The sequence below is a fragment of the Cannabis sativa genome, chromosome 8, assembly GCF_029168945.1.
Source record: "Cannabis sativa cultivar Pink pepper isolate KNU-18-1 chromosome 8, ASM2916894v1, whole genome shotgun sequence".
Lineage (NCBI taxonomy): Eukaryota > Viridiplantae > Streptophyta > Magnoliopsida > Rosales > Cannabaceae > Cannabis > Cannabis sativa.
Window position 1 is genome coordinate 6570058 of NC_083608.1, and position 18737 is coordinate 6588794.

At 33.5% G+C, this 18737-nt stretch overlaps 1 protein-coding gene across 1 annotated transcript; it reads right to left on the bottom strand.

Moving 5' to 3' along the window:
* Positions 1–9676: 9676 nt before the first annotated feature.
* Positions 9677–10765, bottom strand: LOC133030122 (uncharacterized). Its single transcript, XM_061102340.1, has 2 exons — positions 10361–10765; positions 9677–10284 (listed from the first exon to the last, which is right to left on the bottom strand). Exons 1-2 carry the CDS (start codon positions 10757–10759, stop codon positions 10096–10098), a joined length of 588 nt encoding a protein of 195 aa, XP_060958323.1. The 5' UTR covers positions 10760–10765; the 3' UTR covers positions 9677–10095.
* Positions 10766–18737: the final 7972 nt, after the last annotated feature.

Sequence of the window (18737 nt, forward strand, 5' to 3'; positions counted from 1 at the left end):
TGAACCCAAACCCGGACCCGAATAGGGCACAATTTGGGGGGTTGGCGGGTTGGCGGGTTTCGGGTTGGCGGGTTTGGGTTGGTCGGGTTTACTGGGTTGGCGGGTTGACCCGGTCAACTCTTTAAAAAAAAAATTAATTTTTTTTTATATTTTTTTATTTATTAAATTAAGCATATATAAATATAACAATTTGTTTATATACTATTGAAGAAAAGATGCATTAATCAATCTTACCAACAAACAAACAACCTGTTCATCAAATCAAATCAAAGTTCATATTCATATTCATGAATCATGATAAAAGTGAAAACTAAAATATTTCAAAATACATCCATATCCAATATCCATATCTAAAGTCCATAAAGTCCATAAAATCTATAAAGTCCATAAAATGAAAATCTAAAGTCCATAAAGTCCATAGTAATGTCTCAATACTAAAAAATGCTTATAAATCCAAAGTCCATATAATGACTTGAAAGTTGTTGGGTGACTTGGCTTCGACTCCTCTCTTTTTCCGGCAGGACATCATCTGTATTTCAAAATGGAAACACGCGACAAGATTTAGCTAGCTTGAACAATGAAATCAACTTAAATATATAGAAGATATGGGCAAATGATCAATTAATACTTATTAGTTATTATTTACTACTACTTACTAAGATCTAAGTGAAGTTAGTTGACTGCATTGATGAAGTGGCAGTCGCTGAAGAAGTAGTGGCGGTGGTGTTAGTGGGAGTACTATCTGTAATTTTAATAACAAAACTATTAGTATAAAATTTAATGACTTAATTTAATTTAATAATTATAATCTATATAAAATATAAAGTTAAAAATACTAGATAGTAGATAATGATAGAGTATAATCATACCAATGGCAAGGTCTTCGATTGTCGGTAGACTTTCTTCTTCCTCCTCATATTCACGAACAACTATAGGTTGATGTGATTGGCTCCACCAATTTTTCAGACATATCAAAGCTTCCACAGTTGTTGGATTCAATGAGCTCCTAAAAGGATCTAAAATACGCCCTCCAGTGGAGAAAGCCGCCTCAGAAGCAACAGTGGTAACTGGAACAGCTAAGACATCACGAGCAATTTTTGCCAAGGTTGGATATTTGGATGAATTTAGACACCACCATTTCAGTATATCAAAGCGGTCAGGTTGACCCACTTTTATAGGTTCAACGTCATCAGAGATGAAATACTTATCTAATTCATCTTTTGACACTTCACCATATTGCTCGATCCTCTCTTGCAGAAACTCAACATGCATGTCATCCGAAAGAAATGAATAAGAATCTGTTGAGAATGTAGTAGTAGTATCAACACTAGTAATGTCTTCACCTTGACTCGCTGGAACTGATGATGGTTGTTGTAATTGCTCACACCCACCATACGCCTCAAACAAAGTTCTCAAACTTGTTTCAATCTTGTTCACCATCAAATTTGACGTGATTGGGTCATGCAATTTATGGAAGCAATGGTGGAGATACTTCAACTTGTATCTTGGGTCAAGTACTAAGGCAATCAAGAGTGCCTCGTTACATTTATCAATGCTTCCCCAATACTTATCATACTTCTCCTTCATGCTCTTAGCCATGCTCACTAATAATAGGTCTTCATTTTCTGCAAGTGACAACTTATACAACTGTTGTTGTATTCCACTAATCGTAATGAAGTACTTATTTGAAGTGACATATGTTGAGCCACTCAACTTCATAGTGATTTCGTGGAAAGCTCCCAAGAATCGCACAAAGACCTTTGTATTCTCCCAATCTGATTCAATAGGCGGCCCGTCCCTCTTGTTTCCATCTTTGTCAAACTCCTCAAAATAGGCCTTGTAGTTCAAATCTTTCAACCAACTATTGAAGGCATCCTTGAATTTCAAAGCAGTATTAAGCATGAGAAAAGTAAAATTCCACCTTGTTGGGACATCTAATTTCAAGAGACCTTTGCATTCAATTTTAGCCTTCTCAACATGCTCTTTAAATATTTTCAACCTGGCAGGAGAAGACCTCACATATCTCACGACATTTCTTATAGCTGAAATTGAATGACTCTTTTCCTTTAGACCTTCCACAACAATCAAGTTGATGATGTGAGCACAACATCTCATGTGTAAAAATTTCCCATTTAATATGAGACCATCTGTCATTTGACCATACTTCTGTCGCAAGCTCCGAATAGCAACATCATTCGAAGAAGCATTGTCAACTGTGATTGCAAATAATTTAGTAATGCCCCATGCATCTAAAGACTCATGAATTTGTGCCACGATTGTGTCTCCCTTGTGATCTTCAACTATACAAAATGTGATAATTCTTTTCTGATAGTTGAAATCATCATCAATCCAATGTGCCGTTATCACCATATAATTGAGATTCTGAATTGATGTCCATGTGTCAGTAGTGATGGACACCCTTTGACTCTTCAAAATATCCTTCAATTTCTCTTTTTCTTCACAAAAACACTTGAGAACATCCCTTGCAATGGTGATTCTAGAAGGGATTTCAAATATTGGTTGCAAGGTCCGAACAAATTCTTTGAAACCTTCCCCCTCGACATGTCGGTAGGGCAACTCATCAGTCACAATATACTTTGCCAAGGCAACTCTACATGCTTCTTTGTTGAAAGCAACCGCAACTAAACTTTTTTCTCCTTCTTTAAGCGGCTCGAAACTTAGCACCTTCTGCTTATCCTCATCATTTCTAAAAGGACTTTGCTTACAAGTTTTTCGAAAGTGGTTGTTTAAGTGACTCGTCCCGTTGCTAGTAGCACAATTGAACTCATTACCACAATAAATGCACATACACTTAGGAGCTCCATTGGGATCCTTAGGATTAACTTTTGGCAACTTTTCAAAGTGCTTCCAAACATGTGACGATTTTCTATTACTTTTTCCACTTCCACTACCACTAGGTTTAGCCTTAGGAGGCAAAGGAGGCTTTTTTCTATTTGTTGTTGCTTTCTTTGTTGTTTTCCTTTTCCTTGATTGATTCTCCTCCTCATTGGCAGATGGTGATGATCCAGATTCATTAACATTATCTTCTACTATATCAACCATTTTTTTCAAACCTGTTAAAATCAAACAAATAACAAAACGGTATATATTTAAAATATATAAATGGTAATCTAATTATCCAACCCATAAACGCAGTTAATCACAGAACCTACTTCTCTTTGGATGAATATTTAAAATATTCAAACTCGTCTAACATGCATATTCTACAATCACCGCAGTATAATTAATCACAAAACCTGCTTCTCTATGAATGAATATTTAAGATATTCAAACTCCTCTAACAATTTATGAACAATTTTAATTTTTTAATACACTAACCTTGAAATGCAAAGTTTGACAGCAAAAGAAACTTAGTGAAAGTGAGCGTGAGCATCGAGCCTTCGAGCAAACCGGACTAATTCACTGTCATGTCACACATTTTATACATTATACATATTAAAAAAAATTAAAATTAATAAAAAAAAACAATAAATTAAAATAAAAGGACATTTTTTAGGCATTTTTTTACCCTCTAATTTTATAATTTATATCATTCACTTAAAAAGTGAGTTAATTACAATAAATTATAACTCACATACAAAAATGAGTGTGAAATTTAGGTACAGAACAAAATTATTCATCTACAATATTATAATATAAATTTCATATGTACTCAAATATTAAAATGTTTTAGAAGAAAACAGAATTTGTATTAGAGTCTTAGAGATAAACTAAAAATTTACATAATTAAGAATTAACTAATGTTAGTAATTATTCAAATAAAAAAAAAAACTATTGTTAGTAATCTGTATTCTGTAATAGATCCACATGTGAAATAAGAAAGAAAAGTAAAGAATATATATTTATAACTCAAGTAATATATATATATAATATAACTGAATATATATATATATTTATATATAAGCTGAGAGAGATTACGAGAGTTACGGTGGTGCGGTGGGGCTGTGCCAGGCGACGACGGAGTGGTGCGGCGGTGGACGACTCGAACGGACGAAGTCGTGGAGGAGCCGAGGAGGAGGAGTCACCGATCTTGGAGCCAAGAGGAGGAGGAGCCGAGGTCTTCGTCGTCGATCCCTCCCCTGCGTCTTCGACTCGTCGTCGGCGGGTGGCGTGGGTGGTGAGGATCGTGGCTGGCTGGTGGTGGAGTGGGTGATGGCTGGTGGTGGCTGGCTGGCAGTGGCAGTGGCTGGTGTGGGAATGGAAATGGAGGCTGTGAAATTTTTTAGGGTTTGTCTGAATGTAATGTAGTAAATGTATATGATAATGATATTTACTTTTTAGGATTTTTTATTTATTTAATTATTAATTTAATATATATATAAAAAGTTAAAAACAGTAATAAAAAAAATAAAAAAAATATATAATATATTTATAAAGTGGGTTCACGGGTTCAACCCGAAAACCCGGTACCCCTAAAATCTCAACCCGCCAACCCACCCGAAGGGTACCGAGTTCAACCCAACCCGCCCGAAATTTAAAAAAAAAAAACTTTGCGGGTTCACCGGTTCGGGTTCGGGCGGGTTGCTCGGGTTCGGGTCAAACTCGCTCAAAATGTTCAGCCCTAATCTTGTTTTTTGTTGTTATATTTAGTTTAGAATGTTGTTTTGATGCTTGATCTGTGGATTATTGCTGTTATTTTGCTGTTTTTTCTGTTAAAAAATTTGCTGCCTGTGAAAATCTGGATTTTTTTTGGTTTTCTGCATTTTTTGGGTCCGACCATCGGACCCATCGGCCCCCCGATATATATTTTGTAATTTTTTTTTTATTTTTGGACACTCGGTCCGATGTCCCCATATGGGTCCAATGGTCGGACCAATCAGACCCCATCGGACCCGATTGGTTTTTTATTTTTTTTTATTTTTTGGACCCAAGGGCCGATGCCTCCCCAAATGGGTCCGATGGTCGGACCAATCGGACCCCATCGGACCCGATTGGTTTTTGTATTTTTTTTTTTTTGAATTTTTTAAAGGAGGGTCGGACCAATCGGACCCTACGGCAATATTTTATTTTCTTTTTTTTTGTAATTATTATTATTTATTATTTATTATTGTATGATTAATTTATTTTGTAGAGATTTATTAATATTTGTGTTATTAATTATTCTTTTATTAATAATTATTAGTTATTAATTATTATTTTAGTTAATGTTTTAAGAATTATTTTATTTTTTTTAGTTATTTTATTATTAATTATCAATTATTAGTTATTATTAATTATAATTACTAATTATTAATTATTAATTATTGTTTTAATTATTGTTTTATTATGAATTATGAATTATTGTTTTATTATTAATTATGAATTATTATTAATTATTGTTTTATTTTTTATGGTTTTAGTAATAATTATAATTATATTTTATTATCAATTAATAATTATTTTTTTATTATTAATTATTGTTTTTTTATAAATTATTAATTATTGTTTTATTTTTCATTTTTTTTATTAATAATTGTTTTATTATTAATTATTAAATATGAATTATTATTTTATTATAAGTTAATTATTATTATTTCGTTATTCATGATTAATTAAGATTTTTTTTGTGAGATTTTTGTTGTAAATTATAACTGTGTTTTTTTGAATGTATGTGGCAGGTTCAACTGTTAATGCGTGTGTTATGTATAATGGTGTTTGGGAGTTTGATGCTAGAGATTGGGTTTATAAACGGGGCGACAATTTGACATTTGACATTGATCCGAACCTAAGCTACTCAGGTTTGGTTGATGTTTTGTACGAAGAACTGGATGTCAACAAAGTGGAGTATGACTTGAAATTGGAAGTACATTACAAGTACAAGAAAGGCTTTGAGTATCGCCCTGAAGTTATTGGAAATGATAAACGTGCAAGGTACTTTTTATCTACACTTGCGAAGAAGCCAGATGAATTTACTCCTTTGTTTGTGACTTTGTTAAAGAAGAATGTTTGCGTAGATCCTAGTCCCACACCAAGTTCTGTTAAGGATAATCGTAACGAGGTTGGGAGTTTTGTTCCAGAAACAAATCCAGAGGTGTTGGTTGCAGATTTATTACCTGAATTAAACAATATGATGCCGAGTGCTGATATTGCAGCACAAATGCCATTCATCGATGGTTTTTTTAATGGTCCAGACCCTGAATGTTATGTTGAGGGCAATGATGGCGTAAGAGACGACCAAGGTACAGAGGCCGCTGCTGCTGTACCTTTGAACTTGACTCCACTATCGTACCAAATACCACCGAGGCCACCGACACAGAAAAGAATGCCCCGTAGAGAAAATTGCCAAACACCTGGTACTAGTAGTAGTCGTCCAGGCGAAACCAGTCATGCTAGAGGAACTACTAACAGTACAGGTCCTAATAATGGTAGAGAGACCAATGATATTAGTGGTCCTACTGATGCTCGAGGGACCAATGTGACTGGATGGAGCGATCCATTTTCTTCTTCGACAAGTTACGGTAAATTCAAGGAGAAAATGTATACAAGAGAAGACATCGAGGATCATAGTCATTATATATCTACGGGTGGCACACCAGGCGGGGAGTTACATGTGGGAAAGTTTTTTAGAGACAAAGAGCATTTAAAGATGGTTGTTGGCCTGTATGCAATGAAGAAAGGGTTTGACTACTACATTAGGAAGTCCAGTACTGATATTTGGTACGTCACATGTAAGGATACAGATTGTGGGTGGAGATTAAGAGCGAAGAAGAACGTACTTTCTAACATGTTTGAGGTGAGTACATTTCATAATGTACATACATGTTCCCTTGATCTTCGAGGAAAAGATAACCGTCAAGCATCACCTGTAATAGTTGCCCATCTAATTAAGGATAAGTTCGCAACTGACGGCTCGGATCAGTTGCCCTCTGATATAAGAAAAAGTATGCACAAGGATTACGGGATCCAAATGAGTTACGAAAAGGCATGGAGGTGCAGAGAGAAGGCACAACACCTAGCTCGGGGTACACCTGAAGATTCGTACTCGAAATTACCTAGTTACTTGCACATGCTACAGTTGCGGAATCCAGGTGCCATCACGGATTTTGTGGTAGAAGATGGTCGCTTCAAGTATTGTCGACCTGTTGTATGCGTTGATGGGTCTTATTTGAAGACTAGGTATGGTGGGCAAATGTTGTGTGCAGTGGCTTTGGATGCAGGGAGTCATATCTTTCCGATAGCTTTTGCTATAGTTGACAGTGAAAACCACAATTCCTGGACCTATTTTATGAGAAAATTGAAAGAATTGATTGGTGATGTTGAAAACTTAGCTTTTGTTTCGGATAGGCATCAAAACATTGTTCGTGCTTTGGATATCGTGTTCCCTGATGCACACCACGGTGCATGCTACCACCACATTATTATGAACGTCAACCACAAGTTCAAGACTGACGTCTTCACGAATCACATTTACACGTGTGCCTACACGTATTCAAGATCAGAGTTTCACAGAGAATTTGAGAACATTCGGGCCATGAATCCAGCGGTTGCACAATATCTTGAGGAAATTAGATTTGAAAAATGGGTCCGGTCGTACTTTCCAGGGGTACGTTACAATGTAATGACGAGCAACTGGGCTGAGAGCTTCAACAACACAACTAAGGATGCAAGAGGCTTCCCGATCACTGCTGCTGTAGCATTCCTGAGGTCCAAAGTCCAGAAGTGGTTTGCTTCACGAAAAGAAAAAGCTGACAAGTGGACGAAACCCCTAGCACCAGAAATGGAGGAGGACTTGACATTGCATTTTGAAAAAGGTCGTTATTTGAACGTTGACTCATGCGGGCCTTACACGTTGCAGGTTCACCCTGGAGGAACAGTTATGACCGGTGGTGTAGTGGACTTGCAGGAACATACTTGCACTTGCGGCTTGTTCCAGTGCATGAAGTTTCCTTGTCCTCATGCATGTGTTGCATCTCAGGAGCGAAGTATTAGCGCGTACACACTATGCTCGCCATATTACACGATTGAATATTGGAGGAGGACATATGAAGGAACAATTATGCCAATTGGTGACGAGGATGATTGGGAATTGCCTGATGACATCAAGAACATGACAGCTGGAGTGCATGTTGAGAAGCAACCAGTAGGGCGACCCAAGAAGCAAAAGGTTGGAAGAATTAAGAACAACTGAACTGCTTGTAACGGTGAAAGGATTATCAAATCACGAAATTGTAGCAAGTGCGGTGCCAAGGGGCACAACAGAAGCACTTGCAACTACCGAGGTTAAAAATGTTATTTTAGTTTATTTGTATCGTGATGTGTTGGACTATTATGTATTGTTATTGAATTAATGTTGGACTATTTTAAATATTCGAATTTGTGATATTTTATGTTTACATAATTATTATAATTTGTTGCATGAAAGAAAGGCGTAAAATTTGTATGAACTCTTAAAAAAACATAAACATACTAATAAAAAAAACCAGTTACATTGTTATCTTAATAAATACCAAATAAAAAACACATTTGTTCATGCTAAATTCTGGTAAAACAAATCTACACACCACCGCTCTCTAAATTTCTTCATATTCTCATCGTGCACATTATCAAACGTAGTCTCCAGCATACTATGCTCGATGTGCTCTATCACGTACATCCCGCAGTTACCGCTGTATGAGACAATAAAAAGTAAATAAATAAAAGTATGCAAATTAAATTCAAGTTAAATAACAAAAAAATCAATTGTAATTAAGTTACCTAGTCTTTGTCTGTGGAACAACGGCCCGATCCATGACTTTTGAAGTGAAATTTCTGACCTGGCTCTCTGAGGCGGTAAGTTGAGGCACGAGGATCATGTCATGACCTGGCCTGCAGCAGCAAATTTGGTAGTAATTTTTCCCACATTTCCAGGTGACGCTTCAATTCGTTCGGGGAAATCGATCCGAGGCTCGAGTCAAATATGTTCAACAACCAATGATCCAGATCTACCTCTAGTGCCACCCAATGCTTTGCTCCATCGAAGTACAGGGCCATATAGATTCTCTCCTTGTTCTTCCAACTGGCCAAGAATTGACTTTCATCCCCTCGAATCAAATCTAATATGCTCTCGTCCCACTGATAGTTAGCCTGCTCATCACCCGCAGCTTCCCACTGAGCAATAACTCCTACTGGGAAAATACACGGCATTATGACACATCTATTTGGGTAGGCCTCGGGATAAAAGTGTTGCCGCCTCCTCATCAAATGGAATGCCGCATCCAAATGCTAAAACATGAAAATTAAATATGTCAGAGATTAAATAAAAAAGAGTTAGATAAAGTCTTTAAAAGCAAAAGCAGTAAAAAAGTCTTAAAAACTTACATCGTTCCCAAGCCAAAACTTCGGAGTATGCAGTTCGAGGAACCAAGACGAATGGTATCGACCGGTGAAGCACTCTCTCGGGTAATTGTTCCCAATCTGGCCGAGTACCCAATTGTGAAAAGTCTTGAGCAGCTTCCGATCAACCACTCTAAGTGGGTCCGCCTTCACGAGTGTCGAAGTAGCCCTAGCCTTCTTCTTCATTTCAGTGTACTCAGCGAACCACCTAGGCCGCCTTCTCTTCCTCCGGTTCTCCATGACTTCTAGAGCTGTCTCTAACACCTGCACCTCAGAATCCTGAGTATCCCCGATGCTGGTGATATTCGTCTTCTCAGGTGTACATAACATGTCATCATCATCCGGTTGGTAATCATTTAGGAGAATGAAGTCATCTTCTGGTGTCCGAGCCTCCTCTTCCGGTTGTGGCTGTGGCTGTGGCTGTGGCTGTGGCTGTGGCTGTGAATCTGCTCCCGGCCTTCCAAGATCTTGCAGGAGCGTCATTATGGTCTTCAACTGATCCATAATCGCTGTTTGTCCTCTTAGCAGAGCGGCCTGCCCCCTCTCCACAGTCTCCAACCTTGCCAAAATGGCAGGGTATACTGGATCGCGAGCCTCTGAGGTGCTGGGAATAGAAGCTGACGGGGGAACAGGAGGATCCTGTGAAGCTGCACATGGGTCAACACCAGACCTATCAGGAACTGAAGCTGGAGATGGGTCAACACCAGACCCATCTGGAACTGCAGGCGGTGCACGTGGAGGAGACGGTGGAGGTGGTGTAGAGTCTTTAAATATTCGGGCTGCCTATGCTCGTTCTTCCAATGTGGAGGCAAGCTTTTCGGCCTGGCTTCGCAAAGCATCCTGTGTTGGTTGCCCATCCTCACCCAACACAAGTTCCTCCAAGTCAACAAATAACGGAGGCTGACCCCCGGTTATGTAACTCACAAACTCAATCTCGTTCGGCCGAGGACATAACATGGAGTACACTGTCAACTGAAAAATATAACAAATATATTAATATAATATATGGAAATTAACATGAATTCAACATAAAGCGTAACAAACTTACATTTTTAGCAAATAATCTGGTCACTTCATCCTTTCCGAGTGTAGTGTTCGGCTTACTCTCCCTGTTGACCATTCTCGAAAAGCGATGCGACCTCCTCACTGCATACTCGTTGCCCAGCTGTAATATGGCCTCGTATGCCCAATACTGCAACGCTGCAGCATAGACGTAGGCTGAGTATTTTGCCTTCTTCTGAGTGACTCCCTTCTCAATCTTTTTCAACATCTTATTCTTCACATCCAAGTAATCCTTCTTACAAGTTTCCATCAGCTTGGTGTAAGAAATCTTTCCCCAGGGGTACTCGTAGAAGAATGGAAGGTTATCAACCATTCTTATCACAAAAGGAGGAACGACAGTCTTCTCATCCTTACCAGTGAGGACACCCATAACAAACAAGGCCATCCCCAACTTGTAGACATCATCAGCTTCTGTTCAACTCTCAAAAACTCTGCGCAGTTGGCCAAAGCTGATCGAAGCACTACCGTTGAAATATTCCTGAATCAACCGGTTAGAGCTTCCATTTTGTTTGATGTCTTCCTCAGTAGGGCCGGGCAACAAGTTTAACCCGGTGACCAAGCCGAACTCCACCCTCCCAAATCTACATCTCTTCCTTCCCACATAGAAATGCACCTCGTCCGGCTTGTGAGATTTTATTTTGTGAAGCATCAACTGGTGAAAAAATGCTCCTGAAAATTGGATGGGCGCTCTCTCGAAAAAAATTTTGAAAGGGGATTCCCTCACTCTGTCCCATAGGTTGAATTCTTCAAATTTAGCCTTAATCTTCAAGTAGTAGTAACTACCCCCGCGCCATGTGACACGGCCTGTGTAGTGGTCCGACACTGGAATTATAAGATGTGCAGTTCCCTGAAAAAAAAAACCAACAACGATAAATAATTAATAATAAAACCATAACCAATAATTAATAAAACAATAAATCATAATTAATAATTAATAATTAAACAATAATCAATAAACCAATAAAAATTAAAAAAAATAATTCATAATTTATACTAAAACAATAATTCATAATTAATAAAACAATAAAAAATAATACAATAATTAATCATTAATAATAAAACACTAATCAATAAATAATAAAAAACAATAATAAATAATTAATAAAAAAACAATAATTAATAAAACAATAAAAATTAATACAAAAAATAATAATTAATAATTAGTAAAAAAAATAATTAATAAAACAATACAAATTAATACAATAATTAATAATTAATAATAAAATATTAATTAATAATTAATAAAAATACAATAATTAATCATTAATAATAAAACAATAATCAATAAATAATAAAAAACAATTATAAATAATTAATAAAACAATAAAAATTAATACAAAAATTAATAATTATTAATAAAACAATAATTAATAAATAATAAAAATTAATAATTAATAAATAACAATTAGTACAAAAATAATAATTACTAAAACAATACAAATTAATTCAATAATTAATAATTAATAATAAAACATTAATTAATAATTAGTAAAAAACAATAATAAATAATTAATAAAAAACAATAATTAATAAAACAATAACAAATAAAACAATACTATAACAATAATTAATAATTAATAAAACAATAAAAAAAATAATACAATAATTAATCATTAATAATTAAACACTAATCAATAAATAATAAAAAACAATTAGTACAAAAATTAATAATTAATAATAAAACAATAATTAATAAATAATAAAAATTAATAATTAATAATTAACAATTAGTACAAAAATAATAATTAATAAAACAATACAAATTAATTCAATAATTAATAATTAATAATAAAACATTAATTAATAATTACTAAAAATACAATAATTAATAAAACAAAACACACTAATTAATTTTTAATAATAAAACAATAATTAATTAAACAATACTTAATAAATCAATACAAATAAAATAATACATAAAACAATTACTAAATTATTAATATTAAAAAAAAACGAAAAAAAAACATGCTCGGGTCCGATGGGTCCGACTGGCCCGATAGGGTACCCATCGGACCCTTCGTAGATCACACAATCGGACCCTATAAATCGGACCATCGAACCCCGAGCCAAGGGACATCGGACGGAAGCATCGGACCCATACACGACCATCGGACCGAACTGGACCATCGGACCGAGCTTCTTCCCCAATCCGAATGCCCAATCTCACAACCAGTCCCATCCCATTTTCACGGATCCGAATACCATTTTCACAACAAAATTCTTAAATCTAACCATTCACAAACAATCACAAACAATCCGAATGCCCAATCTAAAAAAAAAAACAAAAACAAAACCTACATACCTTCGACATTTTCGGCCGAGGTCGGGGTTGCGAGTTGCTCGGATTTTAGCGTTCCTCGGGGTTAAGCTTAGACGACAGAGCTGGGTTCACCGTGGGTTGCGACGGACCGTTCTGGGGGTTGAGCTTCGACGGCGGCTGAAAGTTTTGGGTTTTCTCTTGGTTCGGCTGAGAGAGAGGAATAGAGAGGTGATGCTGAAAGTAAAAAATGTGAGGGGTAGTTTAGGAAAATTAGGAAAGTTGTCATATAGTACCAATTTTAATAATTATGCATTTAGGGGAAAAATTAAATGGTATTTTAAGCATAGAATTTCAAATTTTCCTAAGATTTTTATTTTATTTTTTCAACAAATATAAATAATATAGGGGAATTATCTTATATACTATTTTTTTAACTTTTTTTTTAAATTTACAATTTAGTTTCTAAGGTAGTTGCAGCGCTAGTTGCAATAAGGGTGGTTTGTACACGATTTTTTGTTGCTTTAGGTTTCAGCACTAGTTGCAATAAGAGTTTCTATGTAGAATTTCATAAAAATACATAAAAAAAAAAAAAAACTATTTTAAAGTGTAAATATGAAAAAACCCCTAATATATATCTATGTATATTACATTATTTTTTTAGAGGCAAACTAATATAATGACTTAAGGATTAGTTTATATGTTATAATATTAAAATTTTAATAATAATTATTTTATATTGTTAAACCTTTGTTAGATTTATTTTAAAATTTTAATTGTAATGTGATACGATGATAGTGCAAATTGTTCAAACTGCACCGCATCACACCGCATTATCTTAGTGTGATTTTTGCAAGTTTAAGATCTCGCAATGTGGTTGCAGTTTGAATATTACAACATCATATATAATATCACTATACCACATAATTATAGAAATAGATATGCTCATATATTTGTATTGTCTAATCAGGCAAGCTCGTGTCATAATACAACATCATATATAATATCATTGAACCACCTAAACAGGTGAGCCTGTGCCACAACCTGGTACCAATATATCGCATCGTCCTATCAGACGAACCTGTACTATAGCTTGGTACTCATATATTACTGTCGCCCGTATCTAATAAGGTACACTGCCAGTTAGAAACCTAACAGCGGTTTCAATCTATGCCATAACCAGGAATTTTCATATTACTGTAGCTCGTATCTAATAAGGTACACCGCCAGTTAGAAACCTAACAACGATTTCGATCTATGCCATAACCAGGCATTTTCATATTATTGCTACTCGTATTTAATAATACGCCGCTAGTTAGAAACCTAATAATGGTTTCGATATATGCCATAACCAGGCATTTTTATATTAATGTCGCGTGTATCTAATAAGGTACGCTGCCAGTTAGAAACGTAACAGTGGTTTCAGTTCATAGTCATGACTTTATAACGGTTGCCTCACAGGCACAGCCTGAATATCGGTATCCACATATCACATTACCTACTCAAGCAAGTTTATACAATAGCCTAGAATTTATCATTTACATATATCACATTGCCTAATCAGGCAAGCCCATGTCATAATTTGGCATTCGTATACCACATCACCTTATCAGACAAACCTATACCATAGTTTGGCATCATATCATCTAATTAGGTATATATCACATTGCCTAATCAAGCAAACCCATACTATAATCTGAAATCCATATATCATATCACCTAATCAAGTGAGATTGTATGTCACATTCACATTATCACTAATGAGACAATTGATGATTACAAAACATGTCATGCCATGTGGAGGGCCGGCCTTGAAGAAATTGGAGCCTAAGACGATATAAAATTTTGGGCCCCTTAATAAATAAATAAATAAATAAATAAATAAAAAAATTAACATAAAAAATTTATATGCTACATTTCATGACATAAAAGTAAAAAAAAAAAAATATATTAAAAATCTAAAATAACAGATTTGTATTTTTAAATTTGCTCTATCATCCATAATAATATTTTAATCTTGCCAAAATTTCAACCATACAATACATCAAATTCATAAAAAGAAATATAAAAGAAAAAACTATGATTTTATATTTACCTATAGCTAAAATAATTTTTAACAACTACATTAAATTATAGTCCATAATTATAATAAGATATTTAAAAAGATATAAATTTAAATCACTTCAAAAAATATTTAAGAAAAAAAAATATTTTTTTTATTATTATTGACATTAAATATTATATCTCGATTAATGTTTTGTTTCATAATATTAAAAATGATTTTGATTGAAGCAAAATAAATAGAAAACAAAACATGATAAGAGAAGTAGGAAAATAAACAAGAGAGAAAGAAAATAAAAAAAAAAATAGATAAGCTTATAAAATATTAGATTTAGAAAGAAAGCTTAAATAATATTATGTATTTAATTTTCTTTGAATTTAGTTATTAAGTGTATATGTTTGTAGTTGTTTCTTAAATAGTTTTATTTTAAAAAAAATTAAAGGATATTGACGGTTAAACTACCTAAACTTTACGATTAGTAACACTTAACCACAAAAACTGAAATTTTGACGGCTAAACTACCTAAACCCTGGTTCCGTTTTGCTCTGCACACCTCCGTCCAAAAATCACAGTTAAGTGCCACTGTGGACTGTCCACCTGTACACACTTGTACACGTGGCAAGTTTTTAGTGGTCCACGTAATATTACTTCTTAAAATATTATAAAAATAATTTAAAATTATAAAAATAAATAAATAATAAAAAAATATGATTTTATTTTATTCTTTTTCATTTCTTTTCTTTTTCTTTTTTTTATTCTTATTCTTTTTCTCTTTCTTCTTCTTCTATGCTCAGATCCATCGTTAACCTTCTTCTTTCTTTCACTCCCATGGTGGTTGTGAGGGCTTTGCAGAATGGAGATGGCTTAGCAACAAATCGGATCAGACTTCGTCTGTGATGGGAGTTTTATGATGCCAGATCGGAGACACGGGTCGGAGGTCTTCCTCTGTCCGCCATTAACGTTGGCTGTGCGACTGGAATAAATCTATGTTTATAATTTTGGGTCATGAGCAAATTAATTATATTTTTCTGTATCTCCATTTCTTTTATATATATATGGTTTGCGATTATTTATTTTCTTTTTGGATTTGGACAGCCATATATGAATGGTAGGTTTGCAAGTTTTTTTTTTAAATTTGATTTTAGTTTTGAGCTTGATTATTGTATTCTGATGTTGTTGAAGATGACGGCTGACTGGTCAGATATTTTTTAAAGAAGAAAAATGTTTTGTTTTTTAAGTTAATGTATTTAATTATAAATATGAATTATTTTGTTATTATTATTTAATGATTTTCTTTTTTGAAAAAAGTAAAATATGGACCAATAGAAAAAAAAGAAAAAAAAAGAATAAAATAAAGTAATTTTTTTATAATTTTTTCATAATATTTTAATAAGTAATAATACGTGGGCCACTAAAAATTTGCCACATGTACATTTGTGTACACGTAGGCAGTCCAATGTGGCACTTAACTGGGATTTTTGGACGGAAGTGTGCAGAGCAAAACAGATTCAGGGTTTAGGTAGTTTAACCGCCAAAATTTCGGTTTTTGTGGTCAAGTGTTACAAACGGTAAAATTCAAGTGGTTTAGCCGCCAATATCCCAAATTAATACTAAAATGTGAAGTTTGGCTGTCAACATTAATCTTATCATTCGGCTGCCACTACGCTGAACCTAATTTAATTATATTGGGTGTTAATTTAGTTAAATATAATAATCAAATAATAAGGTCTTAAAATTTTAAATGCCCCCTATAAAGAGTGGGCCCTAGGCACCGGCCTAGCCCGCGTATGCCTAGGGCCGGGCCAGGCCATGTAGTACATTATAATTTTCTTAACTTTAATTCAGATTCATACATGTCGGCCAATCCAAGTGGAGAACTATCCCCGATGACCTCGACCCTATGTCACAACAATAATAATCCAATAAGTGTTTATCCCAAAACACTTCTTTGCAGCTGCAAAGAACACCTAGGGTTTCTTATCAAATCTCATAGCACAATTACACTAAAATAGAACTTATATTTTGGCTCTAAAACATACACCATATGATAGAGCTTGTTGCAAGCTTCAAAACGGTATATAGAATGTCCAAAATGGATATCCGAGTGAAAAGTTATGACAAAAATACAGTTTTTTATCTCTTAGGAATTTCCAAAAACGATAGAACACGAAAATTCCAAATTTTGCACTCACTGAAACACCGCCGAAACCTATCCAAATCACTTCAAACTTCACATGGTACATATATATCATAAATACTACCATCTTTATGTAACAGAAATTAAAATCGATCCCTTAAATGGAAAACGTCATTAACGTTCAAACTAAGCTTTAAAAAGTTCCAAACTCAACTTCTAACTCAAAATTACCTCAAATTCAACAAGTAAACATCGAAACTAGTCTCATAGCTACCAAAGAACAATTCTATAATGTCAGAATCTCCATAACTACTCTAATCACAAAGTCACTATATAAAACCAATTATTTTTAACTTAAAACAAAATTAAACCATACCTTAAGTTTTCATTCTTCAAGGATTTGCTATTCCGTTACTACTGGAGCTTAGATCGCTAGGTTTCGGATTGAAAATCAAAGAAAGTGAATAGAGAGAAGAGGATTTCGTCAAAAAAAGAGAAAGGTTCGTATCGTACTGTTTTCGTTTATTGTCTTTAACTTAATATATGTTTTATATATACTAGGTGAGGTTAGCACGTGCGATGCACGTGCCTAGTTCTTTAATTACAAATTAAAATACATATGTTAATATTATACAAGTGTAAGAATAAATATTTAAATTAAGTATTTTAGTTATATACAAGTATAGTCGTATATAAGATGGTCATTATTTTGATATATTTTACACCTTATTTATATAATTTGTACATAATTTTTATATTGGCTTATAAAAAAAAAATCATAAAATTGTTACATAAATATTAGACTTATTTATTTTTATATAATAAGCATTTTTTTATTAGAGAAAATAAGAAAGTTAAATTAATATAATTTTCAATTAAAAGGGATTTAGTTAAATTTATTGAGGTGAGTAGTAATAATAATAAAACAAAATAAGAAAGTTATTTTTTTTTTATTATCATTAAGTGCTCTAAAAGGTAAATGAGATAGTAAAAGACAATATATTAAACTTTACTTCTCTACTATCATATTCATTAATATGAATTATGTAGTAAGAGTTAGAATTATCAAAATATTATATGAGATTTGATTATATATCACATTATTTTATACTTTACTTTATTAATATCAATAAAGTTAAATTAATATAATTTCCAATTAAAAGAGACTTAGTTAATTTATTGAGGTGAGTAGTAATAATAATAATAAAACAAAATTAGAAAGTTTTTTTTTTATTATTATGATTAAGTGCTAAAAAAGGTAAATGAGATAGTAAACGACAAAATATTAAACTTTGCTTCTCTACTATCATATTCATATTACTAATATGAATTATGTAGTAAGAGTTAGAATTATCACAATATTATATGAGATTTGACTATATATATCATATTATTTTATACTTTGACTTTATTAATATCAATGTAATTATATATGTTTGTAAGGGGCAAAAGTGGTATAGTAATATCACACCATTATCACACTTTTATAATAGTAAGATATAAATAATATTATTATTAATAAAAAATTTATTATTTATAATTATCTTATTATTTTTTAGCCATTAAGAAATTTATACTTCTAGGGTGCTAAGTCAAATCCTGTATAGTCTTAATTACTTCAATACCTACACTATCAATTTATCATAATATTCCCGTCAAATCTACCAATGAAACCTATTATGATATTTTTTTTGCCCCCGATTGAGTCTCCAAGGTAGCCAAACTTAAAAATATTTTTATTCCACATATAGCTCAAATTACATTCACACATGCTATATAAATCTCCGTAATTTATAAATTACGCTTATTTATTCACTTATAGCGAATTTAAAAATTATGTTAAACTAGATTAGTAGGATAAAAATCCCACTTACCACCTAATTAACCCATAATATAATTATAAATTC